Here is a 22,780-nt window from a genome sequence, read left to right as displayed (position 1 = left end):
TCTTGAAAGCACCATTATGTTCCATAAATAATCAACCTAAGCTGTGACGCTTTTCCTACGTCTGATGGTGGGGGTCGTTTTTGAATCCACAGCGGATACTATTCCAGTGAGCCGAGCCAGCTAGGCTATATTATAACACTCTGGGCTGAAAATTAAACCCTGCTTTAGGACACTGTTGGCTAGAATAGCCTAATCACGCTTTCTTGTGGGTGAAAGAGGACACCTGCTTACCCCTCCTCATTGTCCACTCCAACACAGTCAAACACACAGCAACTGGATCTGTGGGCAACACACACAAACCCCTACTAGTTTTGCACGGTATACCGAAACGTTGGTACTTTTCGATACCCCAAAAATTATAATACTGTTCGGTACTAGAATTTGACATGTTCGGTACTTCTGTCAAATGTGTCTCACGTGATTGAGAGGATCAAGTCTATTACCACACCCCCTTTATAGCGCGAAGGGACAAGTGCCTGCTCCACTTCCTCAAATCATTGTTATGAACACACTTGAATAACGCAACACGGCATGTAAAAGTGTTGAAACTGTTCATTACTGTTCGCAAAACAATGGCCATATGGGCTAGAACACTTTCACAATGCAAGACGATACCGGTAGCTTTCAGCTTTAATTAAATGTAGGCTAACTTTCCTTGCTAGTTCACAGCTGAAGCAAACATCAATTCACTACCCTAGTACTTTGCTTGTGATAATATGCTAACTATAACGCAAAATATACTGATTTCAATGCTTGTCACAACTTTCAATGCTGATCCATAGCCAAAAAGTCAGATTCCACAGCCACGTTCTGCCTCGCTAATGACATCATCACTTTCCTAAAGAGACAGCACACACTTTTATAAAAGAGATTGCTTCAATGCAATTGTTGATCAGTACAATAAAATAATATATTATCCTAGCAGTTGCCAATAAAATAAGTCCAAAAATGGAAGGATTGTTCGTAATCTGTAGCCCCATGAAATCAGCTAAAACAAGCTCAATAACTCAATGCATGCACCACACTCCTATTGAATAATATGCATTCACCTGTATTGTGAATAGGCTACATCTTGATTTACCCAGTTTATCAAGAAATTGTCCATTCAAATAAATGATTATCATTGTTGTTTTGTAGTTAGATTTGTACAATTGATTCATTAATAGATACATGGTTGTCTTAAAAAAAATACAAGAATACTTGTTCAAATGTAATGATATTGAACTCAAAAGATGCCCAACGATTGAACAGAGCAGTAGCTGAGTTTATCTGGCTGGATCAAGTCCCACTCTATATGACTTTGGCTAATAAGCCTGTTTGTTTGTTGTGGTATTGTTTTGGTATTGTTGGTAGACTAGTGATACTAAACCTGGTATCGAAGTCAGAATTCTGGTACATTGACAACACTGACCCCTACTACAAATAAAAGAGTGTGTGTGTGTGTGTGTGTGTGACCCCTCGAAGAGTGTGTCAAGATGTGAAACCCCTCTCTCTGGGACAGGGTCAGAGGGCACTGGAGGAAGTGGGAATCCTCTCTCCAGTCTCTCACAACCTCAGACAAGTCAGAAGATGCTAAACACACACAAGCTTCAAAATGTTCAAGTCAACATCTATTTACTTTCTTTGACAACAGGAATGACTGGATACTACTAAACAGTTTCTTCCGACGGCCCTACCATGGCTGGCTCACTGAGACACCTGACCGACAACCTGTTGTGTTTCCTTGGTTTCAGCCAGGTGAGCACTCACTTCTGCATTCCACACTCACATGATCTAATGAGTCACATGATCCATGAGTGTGTGGATGACATCACATCCACATCCCTAGGCCAACCATGTTCAACCACTGATTGTTCAATGGATAGGAATCCAGAGGAAACCATAAACCCAAGGTCTGTGTGTCTATGACGGAGTGGATTCTGCTCCATGGCGAGTGTGTGTAAGAATGTTGTGTAATGTGTTTACTTTACGCCAGTGGAGGCTGCAGAGGAGGACGGCTCATAATAATGGCTGGAACGGAGCAAATGGAATCAAACACATGGAAACCATGTGTTAGACGTAGTTGATACCATTTCACCTATTCCGCTCCAGCCATTACCATGAGCCCATCCTCCCCAATTAAGGTGCCACCAACCTCCAGTGCTTTAGGCATCTTATCAGACTTGCCAAACTAACATTCTCTCTGGGGAAAATAAAGTTATTCTATGTTATATTACTGAGCAAGAACTGATTTTTTTCCTTTTTTAAAACTAATTGACCAATGTCAGTTCAATTATTTGAATTCCATTTCATTCAGTTTTTTTTCCCTCTGAGCTCAATGCGCATATTGTGCCATTTTTACTAGCGATAAATCAGATCAAGCCTGAACTGTGCGATGTAGTTAGGAGTTGTAGTTTACAACAGGCCAATATTCTACATACAGTCGTGGTCAAGAGTTTTGAGAATGACACAAATATAAATTTTCACAAAGTCTGCTGCCTCATTTTTCATGATGGCAATTTGCATATACTCCAGAATGTCATGAAGAGTGATCAGATGAATTGCAATTAATTGCAAAGTCCCTCTTTGCCATGAAAATGAACTTAATCCCAAAAAAAACATTTCCACTGCATTTCAGCCCTGCCACAAAAGGACCAACTGCCATCATGTCAGTGATTATCTCGTTAACACAGGTGAGAGTGTTGACGAGGACAAGGCTGGAGATCACTCGGTCATGCTGATTGAGTTAGAATAACAGACTGGAAGCTTTAAAAGGAGGGTGGTGCTTGAAATCATTGTTCTTCCTCTGTTAACCATGGTTACCTGCAAGGAAACACGTGCCGTCATTGCTTTGCACAAAAAGGGCTTCACAGGCAAGGATATTGCTGCTAGTAAGATTGCACCTAAATCAACCATTTATCGGATCATCAAGAGAGAGGTTCAATTGTTGTGAAGAAGGCGTCAGGGCACCCAAGAAAGTCCAGCAAGCGCCAGGTAACCATGGTTAACTCCTAAAGTTGATTCAGCTGCGGGATCGGGGCACCACCAGTGCAGAGCTTGCTCAGGAATGGCAGCTACAGTCCCCTGTAGCTCAGTTGGTAGAGCATGGCGCTTGCAATGCCAGGGTTGTGGGTTCGTTTCCCACGGGGGGCCAGTATGAAAATGTATGCACTCACTAACTGTAAGTCGCTCTGGATAAGAGCGTCTGCTAAAATGACTAAAATCTCAAATCAGCAGGCAGGTGTGAGTGCATCTGCACGCACAGTGAGGTGAAGACTTTTGGAGGATGGCCTGGTGTCAAGAAGGGCAGCAAAGAAGCCACTTCTCTCCAGGAAAAACATCAGGGACAGACTGATATTCTGCAAAAGGTACAGGGATTGGACTGCTGAGGACTGGGGTAAAGTCATTTTCTCTGATGAATCCCCTTTCCGATTGTTTGGGGCATCCGGAAAACACCTTGTCCGGAGAATACAAGGTAAGCGCTACCTTCAGTCCTGTGCCATGCCAACAGTAAAGCATCCTGAGACCATTCATGTGTGGGGATGCTTCTCAGCCAAGGGAGTGGGCTCACTCACAATTTTGCCTAAGAACACAGCCATGAATAAAGAATGGTACCAACACATCCTCCGCGAGCAACTTCTCCCAACCATCCAAGAACTGTTTGGTGAGGAACAATTCCTTTTCCAGCATGATGGAGCACCTTGCCATAAGGCAAAAGTGATAACTAAGTGGCTCGGGAACAAAACATCGACATTTTGTGTCCATGGCCAGGAAACTCCCCAGACCTTAAACCCATTGAGAACTTGTGGTCGATCCTCAAGAGGCGGGTGGACAAACAAAAACCCACAAATTCTGACAAAATCCAAGCATTGATTATGCAGGAATGGGCTGCCATCAGTCAGGATGTGGCCCAGAAGTTAATTGACAGCATGCCAGGGCGGATTGCAGAGGTCTTGAAAAAGAAGGGTCAACACTGCAAATATTGACTCTTTGCATAAACGTAATGTAATTGTCAACAAAAGCCTTTGACACTTATGGAATGCTTGTAATTATACTTCAGTATACCATAGTAACATCTGACAAAAATCTCATAACACTGAAGCAGCGAACTTTGTGAAGACCAATACTTGTGTCATTATCAAAACGTTTGACCACGACTGTAGTTCAGAGCAGAAAGCATGGTCATTAACTACAATGACCATAATCCATTGCGCACCTACTTGTCCGGTCTGTGTGTTTCTTTAACGTCTGCTACATTATGTTAGTGTGGGGCAGACACAGAGAGAGAGAGGAGGCAGAAGAATGCGTGATCAAGAGGTATCTCTCCATGAAAATACATGATCTAAGTGATTAATAGTTGGCATTCAGCAGTCATAAGAACTACTCAAATAGTGATTTTGTCAGACAGCATAGACAGCAGCTCTATAGAGATGAGATGACTTGGAGTGAAATAATGAAGTCATCAAATAAAACAAATGTAATATATACAAGTGAAATATATTATTAAATTAATGTGAATTAATGATGGTTAATAAGTGATAAGCAGTAAATGGGCAGTCACTACCATCATCAGACTTTTAATTGTTTTATTCTGTTTTGTTACAGTATTCAACCCACATAATGCATAGTGCCATTTCATATTTTTCCAAAATTATCAAAACCGAAATCCAACAAAACCGACCTCAAAAAGCACTAACTGCTCAGCACTAATGTTATCAACAATCTCAGCCAAACCTGTCTGTTTTGGTTTTATTGCTGAATAACCAACCCGTCTATGTTGCTTTTCCTTTTAGATTTACCCCACACCAGAGGGCCGCCATTGTTTTATGTTTATGTAAGCTCTAGTGTTACTGTTAAAGCTGGGCGATATGGACAAATGTAACTATTTTGCTCGATAAGGATCAACACTTTTTATGGACAGTTAGTGAAAACATTTTTGGGGTGCCAAGACAGACAACGGAGATGGTATAGCCTATGATTAAAAAAGTAAGCTATTTCATCTAACATATCCAGGGAATGCATGATTGATATTTTGATGTGCAACCTGTCAAAATAGGATCCAGAATGATCAGATTTATTTGTGGCTCTTCAGGGATGAATTTGCTGACATATTTGTGCATAGACCTACTGGCCCAGGCCAGGGGTATTTACATTGTACATTTTAGTCATTTAGCAGACGCTCTTATCCAGAGCACTTACAGTTAAGTGAATGCATATATTTTCATACTGGCCCCCCGTGGGAAACGAACCCACAACCCTGGCGTTGCAAGCGCCATGCTCTACCAACTGAGCTACAGGGGACTCTTACCCTTACCCTACGACACGTGTCAAATTAATTCCACGGATGGCCGAGTGTCTGCGAGTTTTCGCTCTTCCCTTGGACTTGATTGATAAATGAAGGTCAATAATTAGTAAGGAACTCCCCTCACCTGGTCGTCTAGGTCTTAATTGAAAGGAAAAACCAAAAACCAGCAGACACTAGGCCCTCCATGGAATGAGTTTGAAACCCCTGCCCTACGAGGTCTGAAGGCGACTGCTGGTTCTCTGTTGTACCTGCTGATTAATTTCACCCACCTGGTGTCCCAGCCTAAATCTGTCCCTGATTAGAGGGGAACAATGAAAAAAACACAGTGGAACTGGTTTAGAGGTCCAGAGTTGAGTTTGAGGGGCCTAGGCTCTATTATTCACCACCTGAGGAAGTAGGAACTCAAACCACTTAGCTAGATTGCCAACTATAAATATGATCTTGTTGCTAGATAGAATAATCAATTATTCCTACATGGTGAGGAAAAAAGGTGAAAAATAAATTGTACACTCACAGAAAGCTGTGACTCTCCTCTCTGTAACTAAACTTGTTCAATGAACCATAAACAATTAATGAACATGCTCCTGTGGAACGGTCGTTAAGACACTAACAGCTTGCAGACGGTAGGCAATTAAGGTCACAGTTATGAAAACTTAGAGGACACTAAAGAGGCCTTTCTACTGACTCTGAAAAACACCAAAGAAAGATGCCCAGGGTCCCTGCTCATCTGCGTGAAAGTGCCTTAGGCATGCTGCAAGGAGGCATGAGGACTGCAGATGTGACCAGGGCAATAAATTGCAATGTCCGTACTGTGAGACGCCTAAGACAGCGCTACAGAGAGACAGGGCGGACAGCTGATCGTCCTCGCAGTGGCAGACTACATGTAACAACACCTGCACAGGATCGGTACATCCGAACATCACACATGCGGGACAGGTACAGGATGGCAACAACAACTGCCTGAGTTACACCAGCAACGCACAATCCCTCCATCAGTGCACAGACTATCCACAATAGGCTGAGAGAGGCTGGACTGAGGGCTTGCAGGCCTGTTGCAAGGCAGGTCCTCACCAGACATCACCGGCAACAATGTCGCCTATGGGCACACACCTACCGTCGCTGGACCAGACAGGACTGGCAAAAAGTGCTCTTACATTTTACATTTCAATTTAAGTCATTTAGCAGACGCTCTTATCCAGAGCGACTTACAAATTGATGCATTCAACTTAGGATAGCCAGTGGGACAACTACTTTTTTTTATTTTTTTTTATGGGGGGTTGGGTAGAAGGATTACTGTTATACTATTCCAGGTATTCCTTAAAGAGGTAGGGTTTCAAGTGTCTCCAGAAGGTGATCAGTGACTCCGCTGTCCTGGCGTCGCGGGGGAGCTTGTTCCACCATTGGGGTGCCAGAGCAGCAAATAGCTTTGACTGGGCTGAGCGGGAACTGTGCTTCCGTAGAGGTAGGGGAGCTAGCAGGCCAGAGGTGGATGAACGTAGTGCCCTCGTTTGGGTGTAGGGTCTGATCCTGAATGTAAGGAGGTGCCGTTCCCCTCACAGCTCCGTAGGCAAGCACCACGGTTTTGTAGTAGATGCGAGCTTCAACTGGAAGCCAGTGGAGTGTGCGGAGGAGCGGGGTGACATGAGAGAACTTGGGAAGGTTGAACACCAGACGGGCTGCAGCGTTCTGGATAAGTTGTAGGGGTTTAATGGCACAGGCAGGGAGCCCAGCCAACAGCAAGTTGCAGTAATACAGGCGGGATTACTCTTCACTGACAAGTCACGGTTTTGTCTCACCAGGGGTGATGGTCAGCTTTGCGTTTATCGTCGAAGGAATGAGCATTACACCGAGGCCTGTACTCTGGAGTGGGATCAACTTGGAGGTGGAGGGTTCATCATGGTCTGGGGCGGTGTGTCACAGCATCATTGGACTGAGCTTGTTGTCATTGCAGGCAATCTTAACCCTGTCCGTTACAGGGAAGACATCCTCCTCCCTCATGTGGTACCCTTCCTGCAGGCTCATCCTGACATGACCCTCCAGCATGACAATGCCACCAGCCATACTGCTCATTCTGTACGTGATTTCTTGCAAGACATGAATGTCAGTGTTCTGCTATGGCCAGCGAAGAGCCCGGACCTCAATCCCATTGAGCACATCTGGGACCTGTTGGATCGGAGGGTGAGGGCTTGGGCCATTCCCCCCAGAAATGTCTGGGAACTTGCAGGTGCCTTGGTGGAAGAGTGGGGTAACAACTCACAGCAAAGAACTGGCAAATCTGGTGCAGTCCATGAGGAGGAGATGCACTGCAGTACTTAATGCAGCTGGTGGCCACACCAGATACTGACTGTTACTTTTGATTTTGACCCAACCTTTGTTTTAAGGACACATTATTTAATTTCTGTTACTCACATGTCTGTGGAACTTGTTCAGTTTATGTCTCAGTTGTTGAATCTTGTTATGTTCATACAAATATTTACACATGTTAAGTTTGCTGAAAATAAACGCAGTTGACAGTGAGAGGACATTTCTGTTTTTGCTGAGTTTAGAACAACAATAGTTGCTTTGAAAACCGTCTTTGTCCCGCAATTGCATTTTGAGCTATGGTCATATGCTTGTGCTTATCAGAACGCATCTCTCCCTCCTCTGTGCTCACAGTGGGGAAAGGGAGTGAGATTGTCTCAGTCACACAGCATCCGACAGCGAAACAGGGACAGGCAGATACTTTCATAGCAGGAATCAACATAATGCATAGGCTATTACTTTTGACCAAATATTGGTTTTAGATTATTGTATTTTTTTCCGCAGGAATCTGCAAAAATTACCGACCTAAGCAAAATGCTGCGGTAAGAGAAGGGCAATGTCGTCGTCGGTAATTTTCGGTTTATCTTTGCAGCTCTAGTTATTTTCTAGACACTAAAGATTTGTGGCGAGCAGATCAACAACATCTGCATCATTCAAGACTGTTGCTTTGTGAGAAGGTGTTTAAGTTCACAGTTATCCATTGTTATGTAAATGACAGCTGAAAGGTACCAGTGGCCATGCCTTTTTACATTTTTTGTCATTTAGCAGATCCAGAGCGACTTACAGTTTAGTGAGTGCATACATTTTCATACTGGCCCCCTGTGGGAATCGAACCCACAACCCTGACGTTGCAAACGCCATGCTCTACCAACTGAGCTACACGGGCCTTGGCTCCAAGTTAGAGCAGGTCAGCTGGAGCCATGGCCCATTGAGACACGGGTGCCGGCCCGCACAGATGGAAAAGGAAAAGTCAGTATTTTGGGTAAAACACTGGAGTAAATCCTAATTAGAAATGCGGTATAAAAGCTCCTACAACATTGACAGTCTCACTCGCTGAGAAAGAAAGTAGGCAATCAGGCGACTGTGGTTCCATCCCAAAATGTCACCCTATTCCCTTTCTAGTGCACAACCAGAGGGCTCTGGTCAAAAGTAATGCACTAGGGAATAGGGTGACATTTGGGACGCAGCCAGTGTAATAGCGCCTTTTCTGGTTAGATTTGATAATCCCACAAACTCCGCACTGTGTCAGTGTGCTGATGTCTAAAGATAACACTGCCACCTCACACCATCTATGATATGGGACTCTGTCTCCTAAATAGGTTAGGGCTAGATTACATTCTGATAGGCCTTGAAGTTTTCATATCAGTCTATGGAGTGTAACATCAAACATGATTCATAATCTGATTCCTGCTGTAATTGTCCACACCCAGCAACACCACACAAAAAGGAGACTGCCGGTACCACGGCCCTATTATGCAAAAGCAGTATTAGCGGTGATAAACACACCAAACCAAAGGCGTTCTGGTAAAGTTCGTTCGGGGATAGGCTGGCTACCTAGCATTATTGATAGCACAAGCCGTGTTCCATAACTCTCTGCGTCCCAAATAGCTCCCATTCCCTTTGCAGTTCACTACCTCTGACCAGGGCCCATAGGACTCTAGTCAAAAGTAGTGCACTAGCCTATATAGGGAATATGGTGCCTTTTGGGAGACAACCTCTTGGAAAGTTAGCATTAAAACCAGGGTTAGAATTGAGAGTTACATTAAAATCAAGAATAAATGCAGGTACACTCCAAAAACCAGCTTTTCAAAGGCTTTGATGTGGTTTATGAAGAAACCCTGATTGTGCTGCTAACTAACAGAGCATAGAAGAGTTCCAGAAATAGGCCTAGTAGGTTACACAACTGTACATTTGATAGCCTAAATCTCACACAAACAGGCTGATTAATAGGCTAGTCTTTCAATTAAAAGGGGCAATCTGCTAAATGAAACAAAGTGGCTCCCCTCCTCTGTTTTAGTAAAGTTAAAGTAAGGCTGACCCAAATTAGTCGACTGGTCGATTGTTTTGTCGTTAGGCTGTTGGTCGACCGAGATTGTTTTAGTTGAGCAGTAACAAATATTATATACACTACCGTTCAAAAGTTTGGGGTCACTTAGAAATGTCCTTGTTTTCGAAAGAAAAGCAATTTTTCTGTCCATTAAAATAACATAAAATTGATCAGAAATACAGTGTAGACATGGTAAATGTTGTAAATGGCTATTGTAGCTGGAAACGGCTGGTTTTTAATGGAATATCTACATAGGCGTACAGAGGCCCATTATCAGCAACCATCCGTCCTGTGTTCCAATGGCACGTTGTGTTTGCTAATCCAAGTTTATCCTTTTAAAAGGCTAATTGATCATTAGAAAACCCTTTTGCAATTATGTTAACACAGCTGAAAACTGTTGTGCTGATTAAAGAAGCAATAAGCCTTCTTGAGACTAGTGGAGTATCTGGAGCATCAGCAATTGTGGGTTCTTTTTCCGGCTCAAAATTGCCAGAAACAAAGAACTTTCTTCTGAAACTCGTCAGTCTATTCTTGTTCTGAGAAATGAAGGCTATTCCATGCGAGAAATTGCCAAGAAACTGAAGATCTCGTACAACGCTGTGTACTACTCCCTTCACAGAACAGCGCAAACTGGCTCTAACCAGAATAGAAAGAGGAGTGGGAGGCCCCGGTGCACAACTGAGCAAGAGGACAAATACATTAGTGTCTAGTTTGAGAAACAGACGCCTCACAGGTCCTCAACTGGCAGCTTCATTAAATAGTACCCGCAAAACACCAGTCTCAACGTCAACAGTGAATAGGCGACTCCGGGATACAAAGAAAAAGAAAAAGTCCAGTGTCAGTGTTCTTTTGCCCAACTCCGCCTAGAAGGTCAGCATCCCGGAGTCGCCTCTTCACTGTTGACGTTGAGACTGGTGTTTTGCAGGTACTATTTAATGAAGCTGCAAAAGGGTTTTCTAATGATCAATTAGCCTTTTAAAATGATAAACTTGGATTAGCAAACACAACGCGCCATTGGAACACAGGACTGATGGTTGCTGATAATGGGCCTCTGTATGCCTATGTAGATATTCCATAAAAAAACTGCTGTTTCCAGCTACAATAGCCATTTACAACATTAACAATGTCTACACTGTATTTCTGATCAATTTGATGTTATTTTAATGGACAAAAAAAAAGGCTTTCCTTTCGAAAACAAGGAAATGTCTAAATGACCCCAAACTTTTGAACGGTAGGGTAGTTTATTTTATTAAAACACATAGGGTGGGTCTATATATGAAAAAATACACAATTTTGGGGGGGGGACCAATCAATTGGTCAAAAGAACAGAACTTCCAGTCGACCAATTATTATTTTTTGGTCGGGGACAGCCCTAAGTTAAAGGAAAATATATTTGGGTATTTGTTTCATTAGTCCATTGTTGACATAGTCCCAAAATTTTGTTGCATTACAACCTGTAATTTAAATGGATTTTTATTTGGATTTCATGTAATGGACACACACAAAATAGTCCAACATTTTGAAGTGAAATGAAAAAAATAACTTATTTCAACAAATTTTGAAAAATAAATAACGGAAAGTAGTGCGTGCATATGTTCATAGCAATTTGCATTGCTATGAAGCCCCTAAATAAGATCTGGTGCAACCTTCAGAAGTCACATAATTTTTTTTATAAAGTCCACCTGTGTGTAATCTAAGTGTCACATGATCTGTCACATGATCTCAGTATATACAGTGGGGAGAACAAGTATTTGATAAACTGCCGATTTTGCAGGTTTTCCTACTTACAAAGCATGTAGAGGTCTGTAATTTTTATCATAGGTACACTTCAACTGTGAGAGACAAAATCTAAAACAAAAATCCAGAAATCACATTGTATGATTTTTAGGTAATTAATTTGCATTTTATTGCATGACATAAGTATTTGATCACCTACCAACCAGTAAGAATTCCGGCTCTCACAGACCTGTTAGTTTTTCTTTAAGAAGCCCTCCTGTTCTCCACTCATTACCTGTATTAACTGCACCTGTATAAAAGACACTTGTCCACACACTCAATCAAACAGACTCCAACCTCTCCACAATGGCCATGACCAGAGAGCTGTGTAAGGACATCAGGGATAAAATTGGAGACCTGCACAAGGCTGAGATGGGCTACAGGACAATAGGCAAGCAGCTTGGTGAGAAGGGCAACAACTGTTGCCGCAATTATTAGAAGATGGAAGAAGTTCAAGATGACGGTCAATCACCCTCGGTCTGGATCTCCATGCAAGATCTCACCTTCAATGATCAATGATCATGAGGAAGGTGAGGGATCAGCCCAGAACTACACGGCAGGACCTGGTCAATGACCTGAAGAGAGCTGGGACCACAGTCTCATAGAAAACCATTAGTAACACACTACGCCGTCATGGATTAAAATCCTGCAGTGCACGCAAGGTCCCCCTGCTCAAGCCAGCGCATGTTCAGGCCCCGTCTGAAGTTTGCCAATGACCATCTGGATGATCCAGAGGAGGAATGGGAGAAGGTCATGTGGTCTGATGAGACAAAAATAGATCTTTTTTGGTCTAAACTCCACTCGCCGTGTTTGGAGGAAGAAGAAGGATGAGTACAACCCCAAGAACACCATCCCAACCGTGAAGCATGGAGGTGGAAACATCATTCTTTGGGGATGCTTTTCTGCAAAGGGGACAGGACGACTGCACCGTATTGAGGGGTCGATGGATGGGGCCATGCATCGTGAGATCTTGGCCAACAACCTCCTTCCCTCAGTAAGAGCATTGAAGATGGGTCGTGGCTGGGTCTTCCAGCATGACAACGACCCAAAACACACAGCCAGGGAAACTAAGGAAGAAGCATCTCAAGGTCCTGGAGTGGCCTAGCCAGTCTCCAGACCTGAACCCAATAGAAAATCTTTGGAGGGAGCTGAAAGTCCGTATTGCCCAGCGACAGCCCCGAAACCTGAAGGATCTGGAGAAGGTCTGTATGGAGGAGTGGGCCAAAATCCCTGCTGCAGTGTGTGCAAACCTGGTCAAGACCTACAGGAAACGTATGGTCTCTGTAATTGCAAACAAAGGTTTCTGTACCAAGTATTAAGTTCTGCTTTTCTGATGTATCAAATACTTATGTCATGCAATAAAATGAAAATTAATTACTTAAAAATCATACAATGTGATTTTCTGGATTTTTGTTTTAGATTCCGTCTCTCACAGTTGAAGTGTACCTATGATAACAAATACAGACCTCTACATGCTTTGTAAGTAGGAAAACATGCAAAATCGGCAGTGTATCAAATACTTGTTCTCCCCACTGTATATATACACACACCTGTTCTGAAAGGCCCCAGAGTCTGCAACACCACTAAGCAAGGGGCACCACCAAGCAAGCAGCACCAAGACCAAGGAGCTCTCCAAACAGGTCAGGGACAAAATTGTGGAGAAGTACAGATCAGGGTTGGGTTATAAAAAAATATCTGAAACTTTGAACATCCCACAGAGCACCATTAAATCCATTATTTAAAAAAATGGAAATAATATGGCACCACAACAAACCTGCCAAGAGAGGGCCACCCACCAAAACTCATGGACCAGGCAAGGAGGGCATTAATCAGAGAGGCAACAAAGAGACCAAAGATAACCCTGAAGGAGCTGCAAAGCTCCACAGCAGAGATTGGAGTATTTTTCCATAGGACCACTTTAAGCCGTACACTCCACAGAGCTGGGCTTTACGGAAGAGTGGCCAGAAAATAGACATTGCTTAAAGAACAAAAATAAGCAAACACGTTTGGTGTTCGCCAAAAGGCATGTGGGAGACTCCCCAAACATATGGAAGAAGGTACTCTGGTCAGATGAGACTAAAATTGAGCTTTTTGACCATCAAGGAAAACGCTATGTGTGGCGCAAACCCAACACCTCTCATCACCCCGAGAACACCATCCCCACAGTGAAGCATGGTGGTGGCAGCATCATGCTGTGGTGATGTTTTTCATCTGCAGGGACTGGGAAACTGGTCAGAATTGAAGGAATGATGGATGGCTCTAAATACAGGGAAATTATTGATGGAAAACTGTTTCAGTTTTCCAGAGATTTGAGACTGGGACGGAGGTTCACCTTCCAGCAGGACAATGACCCTAAGCATACTGCTAAAGCAACACTCGAGTGGTTTAAGAGGAAACATTTAAATGTATTGGAATGGCCTAGTCAAAGCCCAGACCTCAATCCAATTGAGAATCTGTGGTATGACTTAAAGATTGCTGTACACCAGCAGAACCCATCCAACTTGAAGGAGCTGGAGCAGTTTTGCCTTGAAGAATGGGCAAAAAACCCAGTGGCTAGATGTGTCAAGCTTATAGAGACATACCCCAAGAGACTTGCTGCTGTAATTGCTGCAAAAAGTGGCTCTACAAAGTATTGACTTTGGGGGGGTGAATAGTTATGTACGCTCAAGTTGTTTTTTGGTCTTATTTCTTGTTTGTTTCACAATAAAACATATTTTGCATTTTCAAAGTGGTAGGCATGTTGTGTAAATCAAATGATACAAACCCCCAAAAAATCCATTTTAATTCCAGGTTGTAAGGCAACAAAATAGGAAAAATGCCAAGAGGGGTGAATGCTTTCGCAAGCCACTGTAACTTTCAAAATACACAAATCCTCGCATGATACAATTTGCATCATATGATGCAAAACGCAGCAGCATATTATGGGATGATTTCTGTATTTTGAAAGTTACATATCACTTAAAACAGGGGAAGGAAGACATTGGGAGTAAAAAAGCAATAACTTTCCCTCATCTAACCTGGCAGTTACTTTTATAGATTGTGACTGACTGGGGAATACAGACATGTGATACTCTGGCAGACGTTATGATTGATGATCCCTCACATGACACACACACTGTTTTGAAACTATGTGCAAAGGGCCGGGAGAAGGAACTTAAGCCTAGATTTCTCCTCTCTCAGCCATTTCACTACTACGGCTTAATAGACAAACAGAAATTGAAAATCTGAAAAACAGAACTGGCCCATGACATTTCTCCCGCTCTTACCACTCAATACAACATTCAAAAATATATAAGGTAACCAAACGAACCAGAAAAACAGATGTTTAAAAATCACAACAAAACCATTATGGCCCTCCCGATTAGGGTACATTATCTATATTGATCTGGCTGGGGAAGGAGCAATGTGTTAAGTCCACACTTCAGGCTGTGCTGTGGTACAGGAAGGAAGTTGTTTGCAGCAGGGGAGCAAACAAAGCCCTTGGGTGGGATCTCTCAGCAATGTGCAGTATGCTGCCCTTGGGTCACTCATAGCCAGGGAAATACGAGCGCTGTTTAGGTTTTCCTCAGAGGGTCAGCCAACATGCTGCCCTGCCTGGTATTCTTAGGGAGGGATAGTGCAGTGATGTGGCAGTGCTGTTCCAGGCCCAGTCCAACAGAGCCTCCTTAACATTAAGTTTTGCTTACTTGTCTCATATTGATAAAACTATGGGTTTAGGGAAGAGTCATTGATAAGTAGGCGGCACAAAGTTAACTTTTTCAGTGACATCTCCATCCCAGCGTGTTCGAGCCCTCACAAACTGTTTCAGATGAAAAGTTTGCTCAGAATGATAATTCACAAGATCTTCTTAAGGCTCAATCACAGGTGTCAGTATACGAGTAGTGTCACTGTCAGATAAGCAAATCAATAATTTTGTAGTAAGAGACACCAAAGTGTTGCTTCTTCAGACCTGTGCCTGGGTGACTGTTACAGTGAACACCTGTCTGTCAGTCCTGCGTGTCTGATGAATGAAGCCTGTGTGCCAAAGAAATGTACTGACGTGTGGGCCAGAAAGGGAATAGTAAGCCATGCCCCAATCGAAGCCAAAGTGTGAAATGCACTCTGCTCCATTTATCTCCCTCAGACAGGACATATTTCTGGCTGTAGAACGTGGTTGACACATATAAGTGAGGGTATTTATCATCGGGAGTCTCGCGAGTGACACCTGACATTTTTCTTTAAATTTAAATTTTTGGCCTATAATTCACAAATAACATTATATATTTTGGGATGATATGGATGACATGACGCCAGTATTTAAGAATTTATAAAAGGATTTCCCAATGCGCAGTAACAGAAGGTCAATGTCATCAATGCTTTGTAAATTCATGGTAATCAGAGAAACTATAGCACAACTAGTGTATTTACTGAGCCTTCACAGCGCAGCGTCAGTTTACCAGCCATCTAGCTGTCATAGGCCCAGCCATTGAGCAGTCACGTGCACCGTTGCACGTACACACAACTACTGTGCCTGCGACTGGGTACAGTAGCATACATGCAGGTTGTACTTGGCACTAAGTGACAATACTCTTGAATTGTAGCTAGTTAGTTATGAATTCTTGTTGTTTGTGTGAACAGATATTCAACATAAAACCGATAACTTACAGTGGATAACTTACACACACCAAGATTAACACCCTATCCAGCACAACACAAAATATTAACATCATTTGCTTTGCCTCGTGTTACTTTGTCTTCAACTAATTTCCAACAACAGAGCGGAGGCATTGCCTTACTTTCTACAAAGACCCAAATTCTTTCTCAAGCGATTTCACGATGTGGTTGGAGTGGGTTAGCTGCCGTTAGTTGGTGGCAACAATTAAAGGCAACATACAGTTGCCGTTATCGGAATGCTAGGTGGTTAAAACACGTTGCATATTACGGATTGCATAACTGTATCTTAATACCTAATACTCGTGACAACTTCTGCTCACCCCTTTCACAAGAGAATGAGCTGCTCAACTAACGTTAGCTAGCTATAGCTTGCAGCTTATTGTGGATAGCATGCGCACGTACCTGAACGCGGGGTCCTCTTTGTTGCATCTTGGGGGCGGCGAAAATGAATTTCTCTTATTAAAAAGTTTCTGGAAAAGAGTTGGAGGCATTTTGTACCAAATTATTTGGTACAGAAAGTCTCACTTTCTTTCAAATCCAAGTGCAGCCCTAGTTCCTTGAAACTAACTCCATTTGTGTCAGAGTCATATGACAGGCATTAGTCACACGAACTGCTTGGAAACCCACTAGTTTTCTGATTGGACGACGATCCACTGCTCCTCGAAAATACTTGATTGGCTGATATTTTTGGCCAAGCACCACGTGGTCAAAAGAATCGCTCTGTTTATGTTTTGGCTTAAAGTTACAATACGAGACACCAAATAAAATGTACATTCAACACCTAAAACATAATAAATAATTTGTATACATCACATTCCAATTCTAAGCCTGAAATATATTTCACATGTTCAGTCAAACAAGCTCAGATACAGCAGGACTGTATTTTATCAATTTATTATGTTAACAATTAAATTAAAATATTTGAACATTATGTATCTACATTATCTATTACAGAAACAGAATTTCATAGTTGTTTTTATTTTATTATTTTAAACCATGACAACCTGTCCATGGACTGTGAAAACCTTTGGGGATCAGAATTGTCCTAAAAGAGAATGAAGAAAATGGTCATTGTGAGATTAATGTTTAGAGAAAATGGCATGTAAAATAAGGTTAAAATATGACCTTCAGACAATGTGCTTTGTTTGCTTTCTCACCTGTATTGATGACAGCTTTTACAAGTTGTGGTAGCTTTACGTCCTGGAGGGCTGGAACCGGCACACCTTGCACAGATGGTTCAGCCCTTTAAACTACTTGGTACTTACATCTTTGAACTGCAGAGTGAATAAAGCACAATGTTCAATAACAACAATGGAAAATGAACAAAAGTAGCAGCAGATCAATCATACTCAACCATTACTATAAATTACAAAAACAAAACAGTATGTTTCATGGAAAGGCCAGCAGGGATTTCTCCCGAGTAGGAAAAACCTCGAGCCCGATTTACAGCTAATAACTAGAGCCAAAAGCTTTTTCTGGGGTGTATTTACTACAGAAACAGTTTACTGTTTAAAAACCAAACGGAAGCAAACAGTAGTGAGTGCATACATTTTCATACTTTTTTCTGTACTGGTCCCACCATGCTCTACCAACTGAGCCACAAAGGGGCAAAACGAGAGTTTCTATTCAGGTAGGTCCCTCCGCGTTTCATTCAGTTTGCTTCCATTTAAGAAATGTTTTGCAACAGAATTGGCGTAATGAATACACCCCAGGTCCGGTCACATTGGTCAGGAAAAACTCCTGGCCCTACTCATGGAAATACTTCAGAGGACGCAATGAAAGGTCTGATGAGAAGAGAGGCATGACCTCTACTGGACGTCTCAAGTAATGACATTTCTGCAAGACATTTCTGTGCATGGTATAACAGAGTCCTGCAGATATTTTTTTTACTAACATCTGCAGGACTTCATCCTATGTAGAAATTGTGCTTACCAAACAACATCACCCTCATCTTCAAATGTATCTGTCGAACGCCCACCAGCATCAACATTGGCGAATATACTCTGGTGACAAAAAATACCAGGACCATGGTCAGTCAAACAACATACCATGACAGCAAATCCCTGATACATGGCATCTGAAATCATCCAGAGACTGACCATTCAGAGAGGATGCTTACCCTCACGGAGGAGTACCTCTGCCTCAACTTTTGAAAGAAGGTGTCTTTTTCTTTCTTGTCTGCAAAGTCAAAGAACTTGGCTTGCTCTGGTGAGTGATGTGTGGGTCTTTTCAGGACTTGTGGGACTTCTTCAGGGGCAGCAGTCTCTCTGTTGTCTACTGTGTCTCTGGTCCTCTCACTGACTTCACTGGCCGTATGGTCACTGACAGGCTCCACATTGTTCACTACCATCTTCTCAGCGGTAACAGAGCCACTGAATTTTACTCTCTTCCTGCATTTGATCTTCCTGGGTCTAATCGTCACTGGCTGTGAGAGGAGGACTTCATTACTAACTGACATTCTTACACTTGCAGATGATCCACAGTTTCTCTTTACATGCCACTTGTAGCTCAGATAGAATCTGAGAAATACAAGACAGGTGAGCGTTTTCATACCCTTGGTCTTTTCTTGGGGACTGAGGGCACAGTTACTCCTCCAGCTAGGGGTGTGCTTTCAATGGACACATAGGCATTGAACAGCTTGTCTACAAATACATGGAAATTATATGTGTTCTCCTGTTTTTGTTAGGCATAATAACAATTTTAAAAAATTACATAAATGACTGTATTAGTTATTTAAAATCAGGATAAAATATATTATTTGTAAGTCGCTCTGGATAAGAGCGTCTGCTAAATGACTTAAATGTAAATGTAAAATTATAAGCAAATACCTGAAGATGTACTTCTAATGGGTAGTGCTAAATGGCTGTGAAAAAATGAATGTTATTTGTTAGAATATAAATTACTTTTAATTCTATGAAAAAGTTAATTTCACATCTTATAAAAAGGGGCGGGGCCATTCAATCAAATCTACCTTTTTTCCTGATCTTTTCCATCATTCATTTGGGAGATGTCTGCAAAGAAAGAAAAGTACATTTTGTGAACATTAGGAAGCATGGAATACTAAACCTCTCCAAGGTTGACAAGGTTTCAGGGTTCTTTAAAAAAAGAAACTTTGTGTGTCCCAAATGGCACCATTTTCCCAAGATAGGTCTCTGGTCAAAAGTAGTGCACTATGGGCACAGATAAAAAATAGTAGTCTATAAAGTGAATAGGGTGCCATTTGGGAAACATCATGTATGTCCAGTATTGTGCTGTATCTCTTACCAATGATGGAAGACAGGTTAGGAGGCTGCTGCATATGGATGTCCTCAGCATGGCTGACATCTAGGAGAGTGGAGTTCTTTACATGCAGGTCCAACATCTCCTCACTGGGGAAGGCCACTATCTCTTCTAAACCGCAAAAAAAGATGGGATTGAAAAAACCCTGTCACTCAACTTCTTAGGGCATGGGCCGTCAGCCATGTCTTTTTACAGTGCCTGTTGTGTCCTAGACCAACACACACACCATAGACTTCCTCTCTGCGGAACAGCTCAGGTGAGGGCAGACTGCTGGAGCTGGTATCGCTGGAGATGATGTCAGCAGAGTCAGTCTCATCACAATCCAACAGGAGGGAGGAAACACCCACTTGTGAAACTGCACATAGAAAAAACATTACGTTCAATAATTAACTTTCTGACCCATTCATTTGCAATTACCAATCCAAAAAACACGAAGGACCAAAGTGAGCATGGGTTTATCCATGAACTGACAAAAAAACATGTTCCAAACTCAACTTGAACTGTCTTCTGTGCTTGAATTTATTGTGCTCTCCTGAAAAGAGAAAATGGAGCGTGATAAGTTAAAGTAGAGTGAATTGGAGGTGATGCGAACTGGTTTAATGAATGTTTTCACTCACAGTTCCATTTGATTCCAGCATTCTGTTCATCCAGGGAGCAGTTGACGAGACAGATCTGTTGAGGTAAGCATAACAATGGGATGTACTAGGAATGATAATTCCCGTTAATGCTAGCTACAAATCTTATCTGTCTGCATCCCAAATGGCACCCTACTCCCCATTTAGAGAACTAATTTGACCAGGGCCCATAGGGCTCTGGTCAAAAGTAGTGCACTATATAGGAAATAGGGTACCATTTGGGACTTAACCTTTTCTAACTGTTATAAATTGTTGAGCAGATGAAGCAACTCACCCGTGGTCAGTGCATGTTGACTCATTTATGGGTGACAGAACATGGCCTTTTGGCCGTGCGCAGAGGGGTTTAGGGAAGAGTCGTTTCAGTTCTGAAATTTAAACAAAAGATGTGATCAGCTTGCCTGGCATCCAGACCAATTTGCTTCTGCCAGGCAAGCTATCAGCAACCATAGTAGTCAAACCTAATGATCGGCTATGAGCAAGGTTTAGCTTCCTCTGCTTGGGAATGAGTATACTGCTGGGCTTGGTTAACTTTTTTTGTCCACCAGTTGTGCTGCATGTAAGGTACCAGTCAAAAGTTTGGACACACCTAATCATTCTAAAGTTGTTCTTTATTTTTACTATTTTCTTAATTGTAGAATAATAGTGAAGACATCAAAACTGTGAAATAACACATATGGAATCATGTAGTAACCAAAACAGTGTTCGACAAATATTTTATATTTTTCAAAGTAGCCACCCTTTGCCTTGATGACAGCTTTGCACACTCTTGGCATTCTTTCAATCAGCTTCATGAGAAATGCTTTTCTAACAGTCTTGAAGGAGTTCCCACATATGCTGAGCACTTGTTGGCTGCTTTTCCTTCACTCTGCATTCCAACTCATCCCAAACCATCTCAATTGGGTTGAGGTCGGGTGATTGTGGAGGCCAGGTCATCTGATGCAGCACTCCATCACTCTCCTTTGTCAAATAGCCCTTACACAGCCTGGAGGTGTGTTTTGGGTCATTGTCCTGTTGAAAAACAAGTGATAGTCCCACCAAGAGCAAACCAGATGGGATGGCGTATCGCTGCTGAATGCTGTGGTAGCCATGCTGGTTAAGTGTGCCTTGAATTCTAAATAAATGCCCGACACCCCCCCACCATCACACCTCCACGCTTCACGGTGGGAACTACACATGCGGAGATCATCCGTTCACCTACTCTGCGTCTCACAAAGACACAGCAGTTAGAACCAAAAATGTCAAATTTGGACTCATCAGACCAAAGGACAGATTTCCACCGGTCTAATGTCCATTGCTCGTGTTTCTTGGCCCAAGATTCTTCTTCATATTGGTGTCCTTTAGTAGTGGTTTCTTTGCAGCAATTCGACCATGAAGGCCTGATTCATGCAGTCTCCTATGAACAGTTGATGTTGAGATGTGTCTGTTACTTGAACTCTGTGAAGTATTTATTTGGGCTGCAATCTGAGGTGCAGTTAACTCTAATGAACTTATCCTCTTCAGCAGAGGTAACTCTGGGTCATCCTTTCTTGTGGCGGTCCTCATGAGAGCCAGTTTCATCATAGCGCTTGATGGTTTTTGCGACTGCATTTGAAGAAACTTTCAAAGTTCTTGAAATGTTCCATATTGACTGACCTTCATGTCTTAAAGTAATGATGGACTGTCATTTCTCTTTGCTTATTTTAGCTGTTATTGCCATAATATGGACTTGGTCTTTTATCAAATAGGGCTATCTTCTGTATACCACCCCTACCTTGTCCCAACACAACTGATTTGCTCAAACCCATTAAGAAGGAAAGAAATTCCACAAATTAACTTTTAAGAAGCCACACTTGTTAATTGAAATGCATTCCATGTGACCACATCATGAAGCTGGTTGAGAGAATGCCAAGAGTGTGCAAAGCTTTCATCAAGGCAAAGGGTGGCTACTTCGAAGAATCTCAAATATAAAATATATTTTGATTTGTTTAACACTTTTTTGGTTACTACATGATTCCATATGTGTTATTTCATAGTTTTGATGTCTTCACTATTACTCTACAATGTAGAAAATAGTTTTAAAAAATAAAGAAAAACCCTTGAATGAGTATGTAGGTCCAAACTTTGACTGGTACTGTAGATCCGTGTGTAGCTGGTTGTCTGAAACTGTTTTTGTAATACTTTATAGATTGCTACATCTTATCTGTGTATGAAGATATCAGGGGAGAGATGGCCTTCAGGACAGGTATAATCATAGTAGCTCATACTGTCACTGAAAGGCATCCCATTTCTTACTGCCTCTTGTGCCACCTGACTTCAAAGGTGTATCGCGACTCTGCCTTCTGGAGCTGCGGCTGAGCATTCCTTCTCGTCTTGTGATGGTGTCATCACTCCGACGTTTTGAACGAACCATTCCATCAAAAACAAGATTATTCTTTGGAGAGAAAAGTTACAGTTTAATCAAAACACTATTAGGAGGCTCATATATGTATTTACATCCACTTTATATGAAGTCAAGGTGAGAATGAACTTTCAAACTTGTTAGCTAGCTAACGTGTTTGAGTGACCCGATAATGACGCCTGCTAAGTTAGCTACAGTAGCTAGCTAACGGTAGCCAACATTTGTTTGTTTTTTTGGCCAGGCAGGTGTTTCACTTGTTAGATCAAGGTATAAAGCCAGCAAACCAACTAATCAGAAAGATACAGTTTGAACAAACTATTCTTCATTCAATTATTAAAACGTTGTCATTGGCCAAAGCTCGTTTTTTAAAAAATTTCTCACAAACCTCTGTAGGCCTCTGGAGCGTCAGCAGCTTCTTCTTTGGTATT

General features: G+C 42.2%; 2 protein-coding genes across 2 annotated transcripts in view; both read right to left on the bottom strand.

Moving 5' to 3' along the window:
* LOC121579231 (folliculin-interacting protein 1-like) overlaps positions 1-16,662 on the bottom strand; it is a 47,497-nt gene extending 30,835 nt beyond the window's left edge. The window contains exon 1 of the mRNA XM_045224326.1: positions 16,464-16,662. Within this exon, the coding sequence (XP_045080261.1) occupies positions 16,464-16,552 (89 nt within the window). The 5' untranslated portion in view covers positions 16,553-16,662. The remainder of the gene's footprint in view (positions 1-16,463) is intronic.
* A 277-nt stretch (positions 16,663-16,939) lies between these two features.
* Positions 16,940-22,780, bottom strand: LOC121580172. The gene is made up of 14 exons (XM_041895229.1): positions 22,738-22,780; positions 22,247-22,385; positions 20,250-20,340; positions 19,958-20,012; positions 19,836-19,872; positions 19,567-19,695; positions 19,326-19,451; positions 19,033-19,072; positions 18,890-18,924; positions 18,615-18,703; positions 18,181-18,486; positions 17,994-18,064; positions 17,219-17,335; positions 16,940-17,106 (listed from the first exon to the last, which is right to left on the bottom strand). The coding sequence occupies exons 2-13, from the start codon at positions 22,362-22,364 to the stop codon at positions 17,323-17,325; spliced, it is 1,110 nt and encodes a 369-aa protein (XP_041751163.1). The 5' UTR covers positions 22,365-22,385; positions 22,738-22,780; the 3' UTR covers positions 16,940-17,106; positions 17,219-17,322.

The sequence above is a fragment of the Coregonus clupeaformis genome, chromosome 13 (assembly GCF_020615455.1).
Source record: "Coregonus clupeaformis isolate EN_2021a chromosome 13, ASM2061545v1, whole genome shotgun sequence".
Taxonomy (NCBI): Eukaryota; Metazoa; Chordata; class Actinopteri; order Salmoniformes; family Salmonidae; genus Coregonus; species Coregonus clupeaformis.
This window is presented reverse-complemented; position numbering and strand designations above follow the sequence as displayed.